Below are 17,304 nucleotides of genomic sequence, written 5' to 3'. Positions count from 1 at the left end.
GGCGGAGCCACGAGAAGCCTGGGGCGGGGCGAGGGGGTGAGCCGAGCCATGCGGTGTCAGGCTTGGGGGCGGAGCTAGCGCCGAGGGGGCGGGTCCAGAGCGGCCGCGGGGCGGCGGGACAGAATAGGTCGTTGAATCAGAGCTAGGCCTGGGGACAAAGCTGCGGGACCGAAGGAGGAGTCGAGGAAGCCAGAGGTCCACCCAGGGCCGGGGGCGGGGCCAGCGCCACGCAGGCCGGGGGCGGGGCCGGGGCGGGGCCAGGGCTGCTGGGAACCGGGATCCGCCCGGGGGCGGGGCCAGCGCGGCGGCGGGGCGGGGCCAGCGCGCCGGGGGCGGGCCGGAGGCGCGGCGCCGGGGACGCGCAGGCCCCGCCCCCGCCGCGCCGGCCCGCCCGCCCGCCGGGAGCGCCCTGGCCGAGGCCGCCCGGTTCGGCGCGCGCTGCTCGCAGGTTCCATTGAGAAAAGCCGAGCGGCGGCGGCGTCTGCGCGGGAGCCGAGGAGCCGGCAGCAGCCCGCCGCCCGCCGCCCCCGGCGGTCGGCGCGCCCGCAGCGCAGGGCCTTGCCTCCGGCCTCCGCAGCGGCTCCGGGCCGGGCGCGGCGGGCTGGGGCGCGGGCCGGGGCGGCCGCGGAGCCCGGGGGCCGGGGGCATGAGCCGCCCCGCGGCCCCGCCGCGCCCCCGCCGCCCGCCGCCGCCCTCCAGGGGCTAGAGGCGGCCGCCGGGAGGGCGCGCGGCGCCGGAGACATGTCCAGGAGGAAACAGAGCAACCCCCGGCAGATCAAGCGTGAGTCAAACTTTGCCCGCTCGCCCGACCCTCGTCGGCCCCCGCTGGCCCGGCCCCACACGGCCGGCCGGCTGCGCTCGCGGCGCCCGCGACCTTCACCCCGCGCCGCGCCCCCCGCGCTGTGCGCCAAGCGCGCAGTAATCTAATCTCCGCGGCCGGCCGGGCCCCCGCGTCTCGGCTCCGGCACCGGGGGTCCGGCCCGGAGGGGTGTCCGCCCAGGGGGCCGGGAGCGGGGCGGCCGGGGGCGCGGCCACCTTGCGTCCCGCCCCTCCCCCGCATCCCCGAGATGGTGCTGCGATAAGGCGGCCCCGATCTGGGCTCAGATAAAGTTTAAAATATTCCATTCTGCAAGTCCCATCCTGATAAGATCGCTCTGTCGGGACGGGCTGAAATTGTGATCTTATCTCGCCGCGCGGTTGACTCTCTCAGGCTTTGTATCTAGAGGGAGAAACAGAGAGAGACCTGGGAGGGAGAGGGGGCACCCGGGCCGCGTGGAAATGCATGACCGAGTGGCGGGGACCGGCCGGCGCCCACCACCTCTCCTGCTGGCCCAGTCGCCGCCTGGCTGGGGGGTGGGGGCGCGGGCGGCCACCGCAGCCCGTGCGCTCGGCTCCAGCCGCTCAGATCCGCGCGCCCTGTCGCTGGGGTCTCAAACTCGAGCCTTCCCTGCCTGGGGACAGCCTCCTGGAGGCCCGACCTTACTCTCTGTCCCGGCCAAGGCCGCACGTGTAGCAGGCAGGCACCCCCCACCCCCTTATCCGAGGGGCTACTCCGAGTCAGGGGAGAGGGGCTTCCGGGGACTCGGCGCCAGGTCACGGTCGCCTCTGCGCGTGTCCCAAGTTTCTCGCCTATTCCGGCCCGCGGGCCACTCCCCAGGGGACCGCGCGGCCGCTGAGTTCATACTGCCAATGCCCGGTGATAAAAGCGCCGCGCACTCTGGGCCGCTCGGCTGCGCGGGGAGCGAGAGAGCGCGCGTACAGGAAGCGCCGCTCCCCACCCCACACCAGTAACTTCGCGCCTCTCAGCCAGGGCCTGAGTACGGGGTTTCCTCCGGGGGTCGCCTCTGCCAGGCAGGATGGGAAGCGAAGAGCGGAGGCCTCCAGCCCTCCGCCAGCCCCAGGCACCCGGGCTGGCCACACGACCACTGCCACCAGGATCCCGTGTGCACGCGCCTGGGGGGGAGTGTCTACCCCCGAGGTCCTGGACAGGGGGAACGCAAGCATGAATCTGGGTTCCGGTAACCCACTCCCCCAGTGTGCAAGCAGGACCTGTTTTCCGAAAGTCGCCTTTATCAAGTCAACTTAAGTATTAAAACCACCCACAGGTCCCGATCTGCGCTCGTTCTCTGGTTTCTTTTTCCCCTCCTCCCCCGTGCGCCTCTGTTCGGTCTGTTCTCGTGTGTGCGTGTGTATGTGTTTCAGCGTGATGAGAAATAGAGATAGCGCGGGCAGGGAGATCTCAGGCTGGGAACCCATCGACAGCGCCGATAAGGCGTCGAGCAGGGCGAGCGCCCTGGCCCAGAAGGGTCGGCGGAGCGGTGCTCCTTGGGGACAGGGACCACGTAGGGCACGCAGACGAGCCCCCGCTGCTGACCCTCGCCCGGCCAGGATCCGGGCAGGGGCCGGGGCGCGGCAGGCGGCACCGCGCACCCTCCCTGCCCCCCCCCCACCCCCGGCGCCGCCTCCTCCCTCTGGCAGATCTTGGCGCGTTAAGATGCGAACTCTGATTGTCACCAAGCGGCGGCGCCCGCCCGCCCTCCCTCTGCCCGCGGCGCTGCGTGCGGCCCTCGCAGCTGTGCGCCCGCCGCGCTAGCCTCACCTGCGACCAGGCCGCGGGCGTGGAGGGGAGGGGGCCGGGCGCTTGGGGCCACCGCCCCCTGCGCCCTCACCCGAGCCGGGGCGCAGCTGCCCGCGCCTCTGTGCGCCTTTTGTTCCACGCAGAGATAGATGTGCCGTGCTGATAAGGCGCGCAACCGATGGTGGAGGCGATAGGCGCTTCCATTTATTAACTTCAAACGTGGGAGCGGGGGAGGGCGAGGCAGGAGCGCGGCCTTGGCCGGCCAGATGGCCGAGCCGATAGGCCGGGCCGAGCTGGCTGGGAGCGCGGGGCAGAGCCCAGCTCGGGACCCCCGGCCATCCGAGCTTTCCTCCCGCCCGGGTCGATGTGAGCTGCGATAAGCGCAGGGCCAGTCGGCCGGATGGCGATCGCCAAGAGCGATAAGAGGCCTTATCTATGGCCACCAGACCCGCCCGGTTAGAAGCAACAACAGCGCGGGGGAGTCGTGGCTGGGGGAGTGGGGGCCTCGGACCCGGGCCAGGGCGGGGGCAGGGGGAGCGGGCCTCTGCGCCCGGTCGTCTAGGCGAGTTTTCTTCCCAAACATACTTAACTGCCAAGAAGTTGATCCTCCCCTGCGGGTGGTACAGTCCGTCAAAATGAAAGGAAAGTGACTCGGCGCTGGCCCAGAGCTCCGGGGCGAGGGGAGGGGACACCCGTCCCATTCCTACGAGATGGTGTGAGATAGCCCGAGGTGGGGTTTGTCACCTTCAGGAGAGAGCGTGTTTTCCCCCTTGAATGGTGCTGGGGTTGGTGTGCGTTCCTGGCAAGTTTTAGGTGTAGGCCGCTTAGAGTTTTGTTGAAAAAAATCAAGGTGGTTTCCGTTTCCAGGGCTGAGTTTGGGGGGAGAGGGAGGAAGCCAGGGTGCTGATGGTCTTTCCAAGCAGGTCCCCCAGATCAGGATGGAAGACCTGCCTTGATTCACTCAGCAAGTCTTTACTGAGCACTTGCTGTATGCATGCCCTGGGTCCCAGCCCTGTCTTAGGTGGGGGGTAATAGGTGGAAGTCCAGTCAGGGACACGTCCCAGAACGGGGTACCTGCATCGAGGTCAGCAGTAGGCCCGCCGTGGAGGTACCTCCAGGGACAATGGGCCAGCCTCAGTTTCCAACTCTGAAAAATGGGATGATGATTCCTGGCGGTTGTCGGGGGTGTGAAGGGCTCAGAGGCAAGGGAGGCTAGGGAAGGGATGCCTGTGGGAGGTGAGGAGGGTGGGCCAGGCTGACGGGAATCAGCCCCCAGGTCAGACTGGTGATGTCAAGGGGGCCACTTGGCAGGGGGAAGCCCCTCAGGGACCATGGGCCTAGATACCTAGTGGAAACCCAGGCCAGCTGGGTGGGGGCTTCCAGCAGAAGCTGGGGACTTGCCCCGCCCATCCCCCTCCAGCAGCCACTCCATCTTTTGGGAGGATGTTGTTCACACATTCTCCCAGTTTGATCAAACAAATTATTGGTGGCCACAGGGTGACTAATTCACTCCGTGCTTCAGACTCAGCCTGTGCTCTCTCCGGCGGTTCAGCACCCGCCTGTGGCACTGCCAGGGCTTTCTAGAAGGTGAGGGCCAGTGCGCGAGACCCGGCTGAGGCCCAGGACGGGGAGGAGGTTTTCAGGAACGTAAGAGGGATTGTCTGCGCAGAGCAGAGCCGGCCACAGTCTCCTGCCAAGTACGGGAGGCACGTGGGAGCTGGCATGGCCCCCCGGGGCCCCCTCACCGTGCCGTACCTCACTGGGATGGCAGAGGGTGAAGAGAGAGGGGGATCTGGCCACCTGGCTGATCCTGGTGCCGAGCCACCATGGGCATTTCACTTGCCTTCCACGGCCTCAGTTTCCCCTCTGTGAAAGACAGGTGTGACAGTGCTTGCTATCCCAGGGTCAGCAGGGACGCAAGTCCTGTCCTCCTCTGCTGGCCTTGCCCCCGCCTCAGAGCCCTGGGAACATGGGGACCGATCTGTGGTGAGCCCAGGGGATGAAGGGCTGAGAGGCCAGGAGGGCCTTCCTCACGGGCTCCCAGCTCTGAACCTGGACTTGAATGGGCCAGGTGGACCCTGGAGCCCAGCTGTCACCCCTGAGGTTGGCTTCCACCCTGGCTCTAGATGGTTCTTGGTTTTCCTGCACTCCTGGGCCTCAGGAAAAACAAGCAGCTCATTCATGCACTGGACAGTAATAATATTAACAATAGCTAATACTTACAGAGATTACTCTGTGCCAGGCCACATACTAACTTAAAATAGGTCCTATTCTTATCACCTTTACATCTGGGGAAACTGAGCACAGATTGCTTAAGTTTCTCCCCCAAAGAAGTGGCAGAGCCAGAGGTGGAACGCAGGCAGCCCGGCCCCGCGCCCTGAACCAGCCAGCCTGTGAGCATCACTCTGCCTTCCTCTTGTCTCCCGCCCCCAGGCTTATCTGCCTTCAGTCTCCACATCTGTGAAATGGGCCTTTGGGAGCGGAGATGCTGTAGGGTCCTTCTCCAGCCCAGCCCTTGCCGAGTCTCCCAGAGCCTCCTTGCTGAGGCACTGCTGCGCAGGGGTGCTCCCTGGGGAGACTGAAGCCAGCCCTGCCCGGGGACCTGAGCCCTGGCCGAGCCCTGCCTGCCCAGCCAGCCCCTCCCTGGAGGTCACTGGGAGCCCAGCATGGCACCAGACCCGCCAGGGATTTAAATGGGTCAGTTGGGGAAGAAAGGAGGAGGGAATGTGATGCCATTAATTGTACCCCTTATCTCCTGTTTCTATGCCAACCAGACGTTCCTGGGGCTTGACGGACTCGTGAATAATACTCCCAGCCGGCCTATCTGCCATCGACGGGCCTCCTCCTGGAGGCAGCTGTTGCCCGCTGATTGGTATCGCCAAGCCCAGGGACCTCGGGCGCCTGGCTGGGCTCCTGCCCACCCAGCCACCATACCCCTGGAGATGCCCCAGGGTCCCTGTTCCCATTTCACAGAGGGGGAAACTGAGGCCACAGCCACGTGTTTACTCTCTGGGTCTTGTCTACTGCGCCCCGCTCAGCAGGAGTGGCCTGGGGTGAAGGGGGATCCAGAAGTGGGCGCAGTAACACCTGCAGAGGGAGTTGGTCTCCACATGTACCTCCTGGCCCCCTGTGGGCCTCAGTGTCCTCAGCAGTGGCAGGAGGAGACAGATGCCCATAGGTGAGGGCTCGGCTACCGTGAAGTTGCACTTCGTGGGTTCTTATGAGAAAAGGAGCGCATGGGGGCTGGGGAAAGGCAGCCCCCATCGGGCAGAGCCCCTCACCAGGGCTGGCCCAGCTGTGTTCCAGCTGAGAGGGGAGGATTTCTCGGTGCCTTGTTTTAGTCCCGGCCCCAGGGCCTTTGCACAGGCAGCTCAGATCTCTGCAACCTGGGAGTGGGGACTGGATCTGTCCTGTCCCCACATAGTGGGCTTTCCAGAACTCTGTCACATAATGACTTAACGGATACACAGTGTGAAATGGATGTAGGACTATGGGCAAGGCCCTCCCGAGTGAGCCTCGGTTTACCCATCTGCAAGATAGGGATGATGCCATTGCTGGCCACGTGGCTGGCCACCTGAGCCATGAGAATCCAAGGGAAATTCACATCATCTGAGACTGCCACTCTGGCCTCCCGTCCGCTCAGCTTCCTGGCTGAGTGGCCTTGGTGAGTGTCTCTTTCCTTCCCAGTCGGTTTCTCATCTGTAGAATGGGTATAACACGGTGCCTGCTCCTGTGGCTGTGCCCTGTGCCCAAGCAGGGCTGGGATACTGTGGGTGCTATTTGGAGAACACCCAGGGTCCCGGCTCGGGAGGGGAGCCCGAGCTGTTTGTTGCTGGAGGACATGTTGCCCCCACCCACGCCTGCTGCCCGTGTGGCCAGTGGGCGGACTGAGGACAGAGACCCTGCCCCCTGGGACCCTAGTGCTTCCATCCCCACCCTGTCCCCACACTGGGAGCAGAGGCCTTATGTTCCAGGCCTGGGCTGCCCACATCTCCAGAGTGGGAGGCCACCACAGAGGGGGCCACCGCTTGGCCTTGGGTCCTGGCCTCACCGTGACCCTGCGGACAGATGACTTCTCTCATCTCAGTTCCCTCTTTCGAAGCAAGAGCTTAATAACAGCACCTCCTTCCTGGGGTCTTTGTGAGGTCTGTGAGATCCCAAGTGCCAACTGTACAATCCTGTCCCAAGGTCACATCCTTGGTGGATGTGGTAGCCCTGGTTGCTGCTGGTTGCATTACTGAGATTTTGCCAGAAGCCTGGAGGACTGGACACTTCACACAGAGTCCTGTCTCCAGCCTCCCCCTGCTCCCACCTTCGGGTGATAGTTTTTGAAGGGACTTGTGGGCAGGGGGACCCTGATGCACCGCACCCCCTCAGTCTTTTTCCTGCCCAAGGATCTTCCCTGCTGTCATGACCATCAGCATTATTGGTTCACCCATCTTCCAGGTAAGAAAACTGAGGCCCTCGGGGGCTGGGACATGCTGGAGGCCGCAGGACGGGTGGGCAGAACTTCTCTGGACCGCACTGCCTCAGCCCCCCCAGGCCACCTGTCCCAGGACCTCTCCAGCCCACTCCTCCCCTCCTTCTCCCTCTCCCAAGGCCCCTTGTTTGGGAGAAGGCAGTGTCCCCGCTGGGTCAGGAATGTGGCAGCTGACCTTGGGCCAGAGCAGGCTTAGGCAGATAAGCCAGCCCCTCCCTTCCACCTCCTGTCCCTCCTGTCTGCCTCCCCTGGACCAGAGGCCGTGGACTCCCAGAGCCTGGCTTTCCCCAGCTTTAGAAGAGGAGAGAGGGTGCTGGGTTACCGCTTCCAGGAGCCCGAGCATGGTCAGAGCTCAGACCAGCCCCGGGGGCTCCTGGTTCCTTCAGTCCAGGAGCTACAATGGGGACAGAGACCCAGCCAGCCAGCAGCTGATAGCTCCCATCTGCTAAGTGCTTTGCAGGCATCCCCTCCCGTGATTCTCCTGGACGCCTGCTAAGGTTGGGGTTCTCAACCTGCTTTATACACAAAGAAGCGGAGGACCAGAGAGGGTGGGTGGCACAGTGGGGGTCACACAGTGCATGAGCAGTATAGAAACAGGTTTGAGGCAGTGGTCTGCAGAAGGCCTGCCGCAGCTCCCAGGCTGGGGGCGTGTGTCCTAGGCCCCCCAGAACAGGCAGGCATGCTGCTTCCTGGGAAGGAGGGGGTGGCCACCGTGTGGGCTGTGATCGTGGGCGCCTCCAGGAGCTTCCCTGTGGGTGGCCACAGCCAAGGACAGGCCAGATCCTGGGGTCAAGGATAAAACTCTGCAGAGACACAGAAGTTGCCCTGCCTTCCCGAGGCTCAGTCTTCACCTTTGCAAGATGGGGATGTTATGGGGATGCCAGGCTGGGCTCTGAGGGTGCCCAGGCCTCCTGCAAGTAGCTGAGCCTCAGTTTCCCCCATAAAGTGGAACATCGATGCCGACGGCTCAGGGTGGGGAGGCTAAGACCTGGTACAGGAGGTGCAGCCCGGGCCAGAGCTGGGGTGCCCTTGGGCTTGTCTGACAGAGTTAAAGTGAAGAGTACAGAGGGTCATCTGTCCTGTCCTGTCCCCCTGGGCCTGCTTCCTGCCAGTTCCTCTTGGTGTCTGACTCAGGCCCTCCAGCTTTCCCAGTCTGCCCTGGGTGTCTACACCTGTCACAGGCCACCTGCCTCAATTTCCCTTTTCTCCATCAAGCCTCCACCCTGCAAGTCAGACCCAGAGAGCAGGAGGGGAAGAGGGCCCAGGCCAGGTGGTCACGGCTCTGTCCTGCGGTGGGCTTTCCCCTGGGGACAGGGCCTCGCAGGCAATGGTGGATCTGTCCTGGGCTCTGCTGGATTCTCAGCCCCCAGGGAGGGCTCGGGAGCTGCCCAGGCATCAGGTGCTCTGACGCTTGAGACCCAAGAGAAGGCCTCTGCTCAGAGCCTCGGGCAGCCACAGGACTTCGCGTGGCCTCCTCCCATCCAGACCCAGCTTGTCTGGGGCCCCCGGCTCATCCTGCCATCAACCCCGGGCTCGCCAGGCCTTGCTTGGTCAGCACAGCAAGCACCACCCGAGTACTTACTAAGCCCCTGCTGTGTGCCCAGAACCTACAGACACTTGCTCATGCCCCTCCAGGGCCCCCACCATCCCCACCCTCCTCTGCAGCCACTTTTGAGGGACGCTCAGTGATTAGCCCAGGAAACTGAGGCTCGGTGGGTTTTCAGACGGAGGAGTGCAGCCCGAGCTCCCCAACCTGGGGGAGGGGGAGAGGATGGCTACAGAGGTGGTTTCCAGGGGTAGAGCTCTTCTGGCTCTCAGCCAGCCTGGCAACACCCATGCTCAAGTCCAGGAAACTGAGGCCTTCCTGTGGTTCCGGGCAGTGGCCAGCTGTGGTGACCAGGCTGTTTCTCCCTGGCCGTATGACCTTGGGCGAGTCCCTTCCCCTCTCTGGGCCCAGGTGGCTGCAGGAGAAGGACCAGAGCCCCAGTCGACCCAGTCTATAGCCGGGGCAGTTCCTGGGGCCCTCGGAGTCCGATGGGGGCTCCATGCAGTGGACGGGCCTCAGGGGAGACTCTTACTCCACACCTCAGATGCCCCTCTGAGCATTAGAGTGGGAGCACTAAGTCCTTCCAGGGTTGGAATGAGTGGATTTGGGGTCCCTTCCTTTTGAATGAACAAAAGTGTTCCGCTTATGGGCTCTGGCCCCCATGGGGTGTCCCACGCAGGAGGGCTGAGGGCGGTGGGAGGCCCTTTCACATTTGAGGGGTGCATTGAGTGTACCCCAGGCTGCCAAGGGGCTACAAAGCGAAGCCTCACACTCAGGACCTGCAGGGGCAGAGCCTACAAGGGTATCCTCACCCTGCTGTCTTTGTTACTGACGTTTCCTGCTCCTGGGGCTTAGGGCCTGGAAAAGCCCCCAAGAAGGGGCCACCAGGTAGGAGGGCGTGGTGTTCCCTTCCCTCCTCCCCCCACCTGCCAGGCCCTCACACCACACTCTCTCACCTCATGGGCCTGGCACAGCTCAGGAGGGCCCGGGAGCCCTTGGACCCTGAGCTGGCTTCCTGCCTCAGTTTCCCCTCCTGTGCAACATGCCCATGCCCGGCTCTGCCCAAACCAAACATTTTCCTGGAGAACAGAGGGACTCTCGACATTCAGTGTGGTGGCCTTGATGGTCGGGGGGCACCCAGGCCCTTGGGGGGACCCCAGCCAGGCCGGCTGTCCCCCCCACCCCTCCTGGCTTTGCCGGCCGAAGCCCAGTCCGCCCGGAACTGTCTGCCGGCCCGGCCTCTGGCGGGCGCAGGTTTCAGCTCCTGTGATAACTCGGAAAGTTGAACTGGCCCCATTACCGCGCTGAGATGGTTGGTGAGATACGGCCTTGATAATGGGGGAGATACGGCGTCTCCGTGGCCAATAGCCCAGCCTCTCCGCCCATTAACATTCCCTACCAGCGATCCGTTCCCGCCGCCTATCTCCTCCGTTTCCACTCCTCCCGCAGATAAGAATGGAAATTCTGACTTCATAGCTCACTGATTAAAGTGTCTGGATTTCTTGATAATACACAGATAAATTATGTTTTTGAAAAAGAAGGTAGGGAGGAGGGTGGGGATGGTGGGGGCCCTGGAGGGGAGCCCTTGGCCGTCTCTGCCTCTCCTGGCCCCCGGGGCCAGCCGTGAACCTCAGCCCGCCCAGCCTGCGCCTCCCAGGCCTCTGCACCCAGGCAGTGTCTGGGGGCCCGGCCGGGGAGGGGAAGGCTGGGGCCTCCGCTCAGAAAAGCTGCAGCAGAGGAGGATGGAACGGTGTGGAAGGAACGGTGCCCCCGGCCTGAGGGCTGAAACTCTGGGGGCACAGGGGCGGATTCAAGGCGCCCCGCTACAGCTGGGAGTCTGCCCCGGCTGCCCCGCTCTACCTCTGGGCGCGTGAGCCTCAGTTCCATCCTCATCAGATGGGCCCCAGCTTGCCGAGAGGATGCGGTGCCCCGAGGGCAGGGTCTCTGCTGTCTCTGGGCGCCCAGAACTCTACCAGGTCACACAGTGCGTGCCCAGTCAATGTTGGGACCCAGCTGAGCGCCGTTGGCTGGTGGGGGAGGGGGAGGGGCTCCCGGCTCCCTGCCTTCCCCGGCCCGGCTGCCACTTGTGACAGTCGGCGCCCAGATGGGACTAGGTGCCATCTCTGCGTCTGTCTGGATAAAGCTGCCTCCTTCAGCTGATCCGAGATCCTGCGGTGATGGTGGTGTGATTAGCAGCGATTAGGGCCCCGCGTGTGGCTAATCCTCCCACTGAGGGACAGGTGCGGCAGCCAGGTGGGGGCCGCGCACCTGCAGGGCGACACCCACCCCCAGCTGTGCCGGAGGGGACGCCCAAGGCCTGGGGGGGCACGACACCCACCGGCGCATGCCTGGGGCCCCCGCGGAGGGGCTGCCCGGGACTCCTGGCAGGCGCACCCGTGCAGCCCATGGTTCCCCCTTTCTGTATTTTTTTTTAAGCGACTCTCAAGAAATAAGATTTCTCTGTGATCCCAGGGACAGGAGGCCTGAGTGGGCCGCCAGCAACATTTCCGACATGTGCTAGGACGCCACAGTCCTAACAGTTCCAATGGTAGCCATTATCAGGTAGCAGCTCCCTTTACAGAGCCCTTCTGGGTGCCAGGCCTGGGCTTGACCTGTGTTACCCTGTAGAGTCCGAGCAGCCCTGGAAAGGCGCCACCTTTGACCTCATTTCTTCTCAGAAGAGGACTCAAGGCTCAGAGAGGTTGAGCAACTCATCCAAGGTCACACAGCACAGAAGGGAGCAGTAGAGACTGACTTAGAGGCCTTGTCAAGGTCTGGGTCTCCATCATAGCTGGAGGGTCTGGGGGTCTCCTCCTCTCCTAAGGGGTCTGCTCCCTCCATTTAGGGGAGAAAGGCCCAGACACAGAGAGGGTGAGTGAGTGCTTGGGACCACACAGCCCTGTCTGAGATCAGGAGGTGATGGGGCGCCTCTACTCCCGCTTTTCTCCGGGGGTCATTTCATCAGCCCCCAGAAAATAGGTTCCTTTGGTGATAAAATTGGTTTCTTTCTGTCTTTTGGGTTTTGTTTCATTATTCTAAAGGAAGTCAGCTATTTCCAGTGAAATGGGTGCATATGTGGGGGAGGAGGACAAGTGTAGAGTGGGGTGACTGGGGTTCAAATTCTGCCCTTTGGGTGGGTACCCTGGGCAAGCGACTGACTGTCCCTGCACCGCAGTTTCCTCAGCTGTGAGATGGGCGTAATCATAATCCCGGCCGGGAGCAGTGAGGGCCGTGTTCTCCAGGGACTTGTGCAGGGGTTGGAGCCGTCGGGGCTGGGGCTGCCTCCGCAAGCCCTCCCTGCCTGCTGCACACCCTCTATGAATCCCACCAGCATTCTTCCTGGACTGATTTTGGCAAATAGCTCCAGGGTGCAGAGGTGTGGGGCCCCTGTCACACAGTGCTGTGGATGGTTCTGGAACGTTTATCCTGTGGCCTTGGGAGTCTGGCTCCCAGAGCCAGAGGGAATGCACAGGGGCCCCCGCTGCTATGGCTCACAGGCACATCCTTGTTTTGCGACTCAGTTTCTGCATCTGGAAAATGGGGCTGAAGATGCTGAGGCCTGCCCTAGAGACCTAGGGCTGCGAGGTCTCCCTGTCCTGCACAGCTAAGCCCACGGGGGCGCACAGGCCGTCTGGACAGAGGGGCTCAGCACCCAGTCTCCAGGCCACCAGCCTCTGGGCCTCCCTGCCCTCATCATTCCCCCTTGGGGCTCTTCTGTGTTCTCCCTGTTGTGAACACAGTCCTTGGGACCCCCACCCTTCCAGTCGGGAGCTCGGGGGGCCAGGGCTCTGGGCGTGTGGACACAGCAGGAGGGATCTGAGCAAGGGAGGCCCCCACCCCTCCGTTACCCGGCTTGGGGGCTGGGGGCGGGGCGTGTTGCACCCTCCCCCCCAACAAAAAAGAAAGAAAAGGGAACTCTGATAAAAGGCGATAGGCCTGTGTGGTGGAGGAACCCTATCGCCTTATCTATCTGCCTGCTCTCTCCGAGCCGGTCTGTTGTTCCCCTTATCTCAACCCACCAAAATGCCAGGAACAAAAGCGTGTACACACTCACACTCACACCCGCGAGCCCACCACCCCGCAGTTCCCAGAGCCCCAGGAACAGGATGCCACTAGATCTGCCCCGGGGGATTCGGGTCCCCTTAAAATCATCACCGTCCTCATCATTATTTTGCAGAGGAAGCCAAAAAATAGCCCTCCCTGAGGAGACGCAGCTCTAAATGAGAAGTTGCCCCCGATAGGCCCTCCCTGGAGGGAAGGAACCCAGCCTTGGGACGAGGGGCGAGGTCCCAGCGGTGCTGCTGCGTCCCAGCTCTGTGACCTTGGGTCAGTATCTTTCCCCCTCTGAGTCACTCATCATGGGCGGGGTTGGGGGGGGGGGGAGTCCGAGGATTTAACGGAGCTTTAGAGGAAAAGGAAGAGCATGTACTATAACCAAAGTCCTCCCCGTGTGGCAGGTGGCCATTTTGTGTCCCAGACTTGGGTCTGGGGCAGGTCGTCCAGAGCTTGGCACCCCCAGAACCTGCTCCTTCAGAGGCCAGAGCCGGGCCCCCCAGCTCCCAGCCCCCTCCAGTGCCCCTAGCCCGGCCCCCCGCAGAGCCCAGCGTACCCCCAGCCCACACCCCCCAGCGCCCCTAGCCCGGCCCCCCAAAGCCCGGCCCAGCCTAGCCCCGCAACAACTTCTCCCCAGGCCCCGCCCCCGCGGCCTGGGAATGAAGGTCCTAATCTCTATGCCGCCAATGGAAACGGACAGGCAAATGAGCGGGAGTGAGGCCTGGGGATTGGCTGAGCTCCATGTGAGGCGGGGCCTCTTCAGAGGGGGCGGGTCTCCTCTACGAGGAGCCCTTAGTTTAGGGAGTGGGGGACACTGTCTTGCCCGGACCTTGACCCCGTGATGGAAATCCCACCCACCCCCAGCTCTGGAAGGGCCAGCCTTTCCGGGGCCTTGCTGCTGGGCTCATCCGTTTGCCCAGGTGCCTGGGGACAGACAGTTTGGCCCTTGGATGATCTCTGGCTGACCCTCAGAGCCCAGACCCCCACAGCCTGAATTAGGGGACCAGGACTTGGGCATTCCCAAGATCAGCCCCGGCAATTCTGACTCCCAGATGGGAACACTGAGTTCAAAAATGGGGCGGGGCAACTCAAGGCCGGCCAGCTCCCCCTCCCTGTGTCTGGAGCACCTCCACACTCTGCATGCTGTCACCCCCATCTCTGCCCCCCCCCCCCCCCGCTATGATTTTTATCCAGAACCTCACACTGCCAGGCTCGCTGTAGCATCAGGCTGGGACGGGGCCATGGTACCATTTTAATGACTGAGAGTCCCAACCCATTTGCCAAACCTGCTTTCCTATCAGTAAAATGGGAGGGTCTGGTCTGTCTGTCTCCCAGGGCAATTTCTGTGCACTCTGATGAGCACCATCTGCTCCCTGGGCCTCAGTTTCCCCATCCACACAATGAGGGCTGAAACAGGAGTTTCTCAAGGGGTTCCTTAGTCTATCTGTGGCTGTGGTGTATTCTAGAAACAGGGTCTTTCAGATTTTCCATTTTCAGAAATTTATATAACAGGAGACCATGTCTGCAAGAGGTGTTCAAGAAACTTTGGGGGCTCAAAGTCACTCTGCACCCCACAGATTGTCTTGTCGGTGAGATGGGGGGCCCAGGTAGGCCCAGCTGGCCCAGAGCCTGGCCAGAGGCTCCCCTAGTTCCGCAGCACCTGCAGGGCTCCATGACCCAAAAACCAGCCACAGGTGTGGGCGTTTGCAAAAATGCATAAGTGGAAAATAGCAGAGGGGCAAGGAGGGAACAGGTTTGGGCTGAGATCTAAGGGATGGAAACAGGGAGGGGGTTGTTGGACCAGAACCAGACTGCTGCCATGTGACCTCAGCTGAGCGCCTTCACTCCCCCGCCCCAAAACAGGGTGACAGTGCCTCCCAGGGCATGGAGTAAGAGGGACTCAGCACTCAAGAGTGAAAGGACAGCACCTAGGCCCCGTCCCCCGGGAGGGGTCCCCCAGCACCTGCCTCAGAGTCTCTCCAGTGCAGGGCATATAGTAGGTGCTTGATAAGTACTCCCTCAGTTGATTTCAAAATCTCGCCACCCCGGCCCCTGTCCCAGGAAAGCAAAGCAAACCCACGGGAAAAAATAAACTGAAAGACAAGTCAGTGCGTGCAGTGAGCGCTGTCATGGACAGAGCCGTAGCGGCCCGGGAGCTGGGGTCATTACCCGCAGACAAGGAGGACCGGTCCCCTGCAGCAGGGCTCAGGCTCGCTTCCTTCAGGGCTGGGTGCCTGGAGTAGGGACAGCAGGCTGACTTCTGGGTGTCCTTGTGTGTTCAGGCCTCCAAACTTGTCTGAGGCCCTGCTGTGCTTGGGGCCTCGTCCAGGATCCCCGTGACCCTCATGGGAGCTCGGTCCCTGCCCTCATAGCACCCAGGCTGCTGGGGAACAGAGAGAGAACACCAGAAATGAACCCTAAGGATGGGGGGGCCCCTGGAGCTGGGGGACTGGGGTCGTGGAAGGCGAGGCGGCCACTCTGAAGCCAACGTTAAGCAGAGACAGATGGGGGGGGTGTGTGGATAAGAGCCACCTGGCAGAGGGCACAGCAGAGGCAAAGCTCTGAGCAGGGAATGAGCTACCACGGTCGGGAGGAGGGAGGACAGCCCCTGCCACGCGCTGACCAGCTCAGTCAGGGCGCCGCCCCCAGGACAGGCACTCCCTTCCTGTATGCCCTCAGCAGCCATGTCACAGGCAGGCCCAGGATGTGGGGTAGGACACAGGAAGTGTGGGGCTCCTCCCCTCCCTTCTCCTCCTCATGGACCAGACTTTTCCTCTCCACTACTCTATCCCAGCCGGATGGGCTTGAGGAATCCAGATGCAAGCAGGGCCCTTGACCCGCCCAGGTTCATCTGCACCCTCAGGCCTGCGGCCAGAAGGTTTGGTTCCAAGGCTGTAGATGTCCAGGGTCAAGGCCATGGGCTCTGGAGCCACACAGATTGGCTGCACATCCCAGCCCTGCCACTCACCGGGTCCCCTTGGGCCGGTCACTAAGACCCCCGAGTCTTGGCCCCCTCCCGAGAGATCAATAGGGCCAAGCGCTAACCGGCAGCAGAGGCTTGCCCAGGACCATTCATGGGACGGGTCAGTGCCTCTGGCCTCCCTCCAACCTCGCCACAGCCCCTAGCATCCCCCAGCCCGCCATCAATGCAGGCCCGGCCCCTGCAAGCCCTGCCTCAGTGTCCATGGCGAGCAGGCGGCCTGAGGTGGTGGAGAAGGCCACGTCACTGTGGAGGGCTGTGTGCACGGGTGGGAACGTGCGTCTCTGAATCCCCTAGGATGGGGACAGGCGCTATGGAGTGGCGTCCCGCGGGCCCAGTGCCGCCGGGAGAGCCAGCGCCGGCGGCGAGGAGGTGGTCTGCAGCCCAGGAGGCCGTGTCCCCACCCCCTCCCCAGAGGGCAGGGAGGGTCCTGTGGCCCTGGCGCCCCGGCCCCTTCCGGGAAGCAGTCGCCTGCATCCAGCTGACGCGTGGGCCCCGGCGACCGCTCCATTAGCGCGGCCCCCGCTCGCATCCAGCAGCCCTTATCCGCCCATCTGCAGAATCAGTGCGCAGCCCGCGGCGCCCTTCGGCGGGCGCTCCGCCCCTGGCCCCGCCCCCGGGCGGCCGGGCCCGCCTCCTCCCCGGGGCGTGCGGCGCTCTCTGCCCGGCCACGTGGTCCGCGCCCCGCCCCGCGGTGTCGGCGATCGGCGCTGGCTGCGGCAATCTCGGGTAATCTATCAGCGGCTATCGGGCCCATCGGAGGGCCGGGAGCGGCCAGGCCCAGAGATGGCGCCAACCCCTAGCGACGATAAAGTCTCCGAGTTCAGCGGTGATGAATGCCGAGGGAGTGCAGGCCGCGGATAGGATGTGGACTTGGCAGCCCGCAGCTCCGGCTGAAACCAATCTCTCGCTATCAGGCAGGCCGGGCTTTCCCAGGCCCGCTCCCCTTCTCTGCCTCGCCTGGCCCGGCCCCTGCCCCAGGGGACCGGGCCCCGGGGGTGGGGGGGCAGGCTTGAGACAGGGGAGGATCCTGAGCCAGGCCAGCGAGGTGGCACCCCGCTGGGGGCTGCCTGAAGGTGGTGGCAGGCCTGGGTCTCCCACAGCCCAGCGCCCGCCCTGCTTCCCAGGGTGGGAGAACAGGACCCTGGGCGACGAGAGCCCTCTGCGTCTTCCCCAGCCATCCTTAGCTGCCGGCGGGACCCCACCAAACACTCCCGCCCTTGGGACTTGGTCTGGCACTCCCCTCTGCCTGGGACATTCTTTGCAATCACAGTGTAAGCAGTGCCTCCCCTGAGAAGCCCTCGCTGCCCACCCCCAGGCCGGTCTGCATCTGTACCCCGTCCTTGCGCATCACGGTGTCTGGGGGCTGTGTCCTGCCCCGCTCGGCACCCGTGTGCTCACAGCTGACCCAGCCCATGGTGGGCACCAGGAGCCTGGTGGAAGAAATCCCACTGCACCTGTGGATGAGCCACGTTGGGAGGGGTCTTTACCTCCTGCAAAGCCCTCTCTCGTCCCCCCCCCCACACACACACCCCACCTCTGTGGGGTTGGCGGGTCAGTCCCCGTGTGTCACGTGCATAAACTAGGGCCTGGGCTGGTCCCCCAGGCTGAGCGCCATGGGCCTCGCGGCCCGGGAGGCCTCTGCTCTGCCCTGCCCTGCCCTGCCC

The 17,304-nt window shown here is 63.5% G+C and overlaps 1 protein-coding gene across 1 annotated transcript in view; it reads left to right on the top strand.

Annotated features, from left to right (window-relative positions):
- The first annotated feature begins 386 nt into the window (after positions 1–386).
- Positions 387–17,304, top strand: part of ZFPM1 (zinc finger protein, FOG family member 1) — a 65,299-nt gene continuing 48,381 nt past the window's right edge. Inside the window, exon 1 of the mRNA XM_045890592.3 lies at positions 387–781. Coding sequence (XP_045746548.1) covers positions 742–781 — 40 coding nt within the window. The 5' untranslated portion in view covers positions 387–741. The remainder of the gene's footprint in view (positions 782–17,304) is intronic.

Source organism: Mirounga angustirostris, unplaced genomic scaffold (genome assembly GCF_029215605.1).
Source record: "Mirounga angustirostris isolate CCGP_5_RB_7025 unplaced genomic scaffold, mMirAng1.0.hap1 SCAF_16, whole genome shotgun sequence".
Lineage (NCBI taxonomy): Eukaryota > Metazoa > Chordata > Mammalia > Carnivora > Phocidae > Mirounga > Mirounga angustirostris.
The sequence above is the reverse complement of the archived record's forward strand: the minus strand, read 5'-3'. Positions and strand labels throughout refer to the sequence as shown.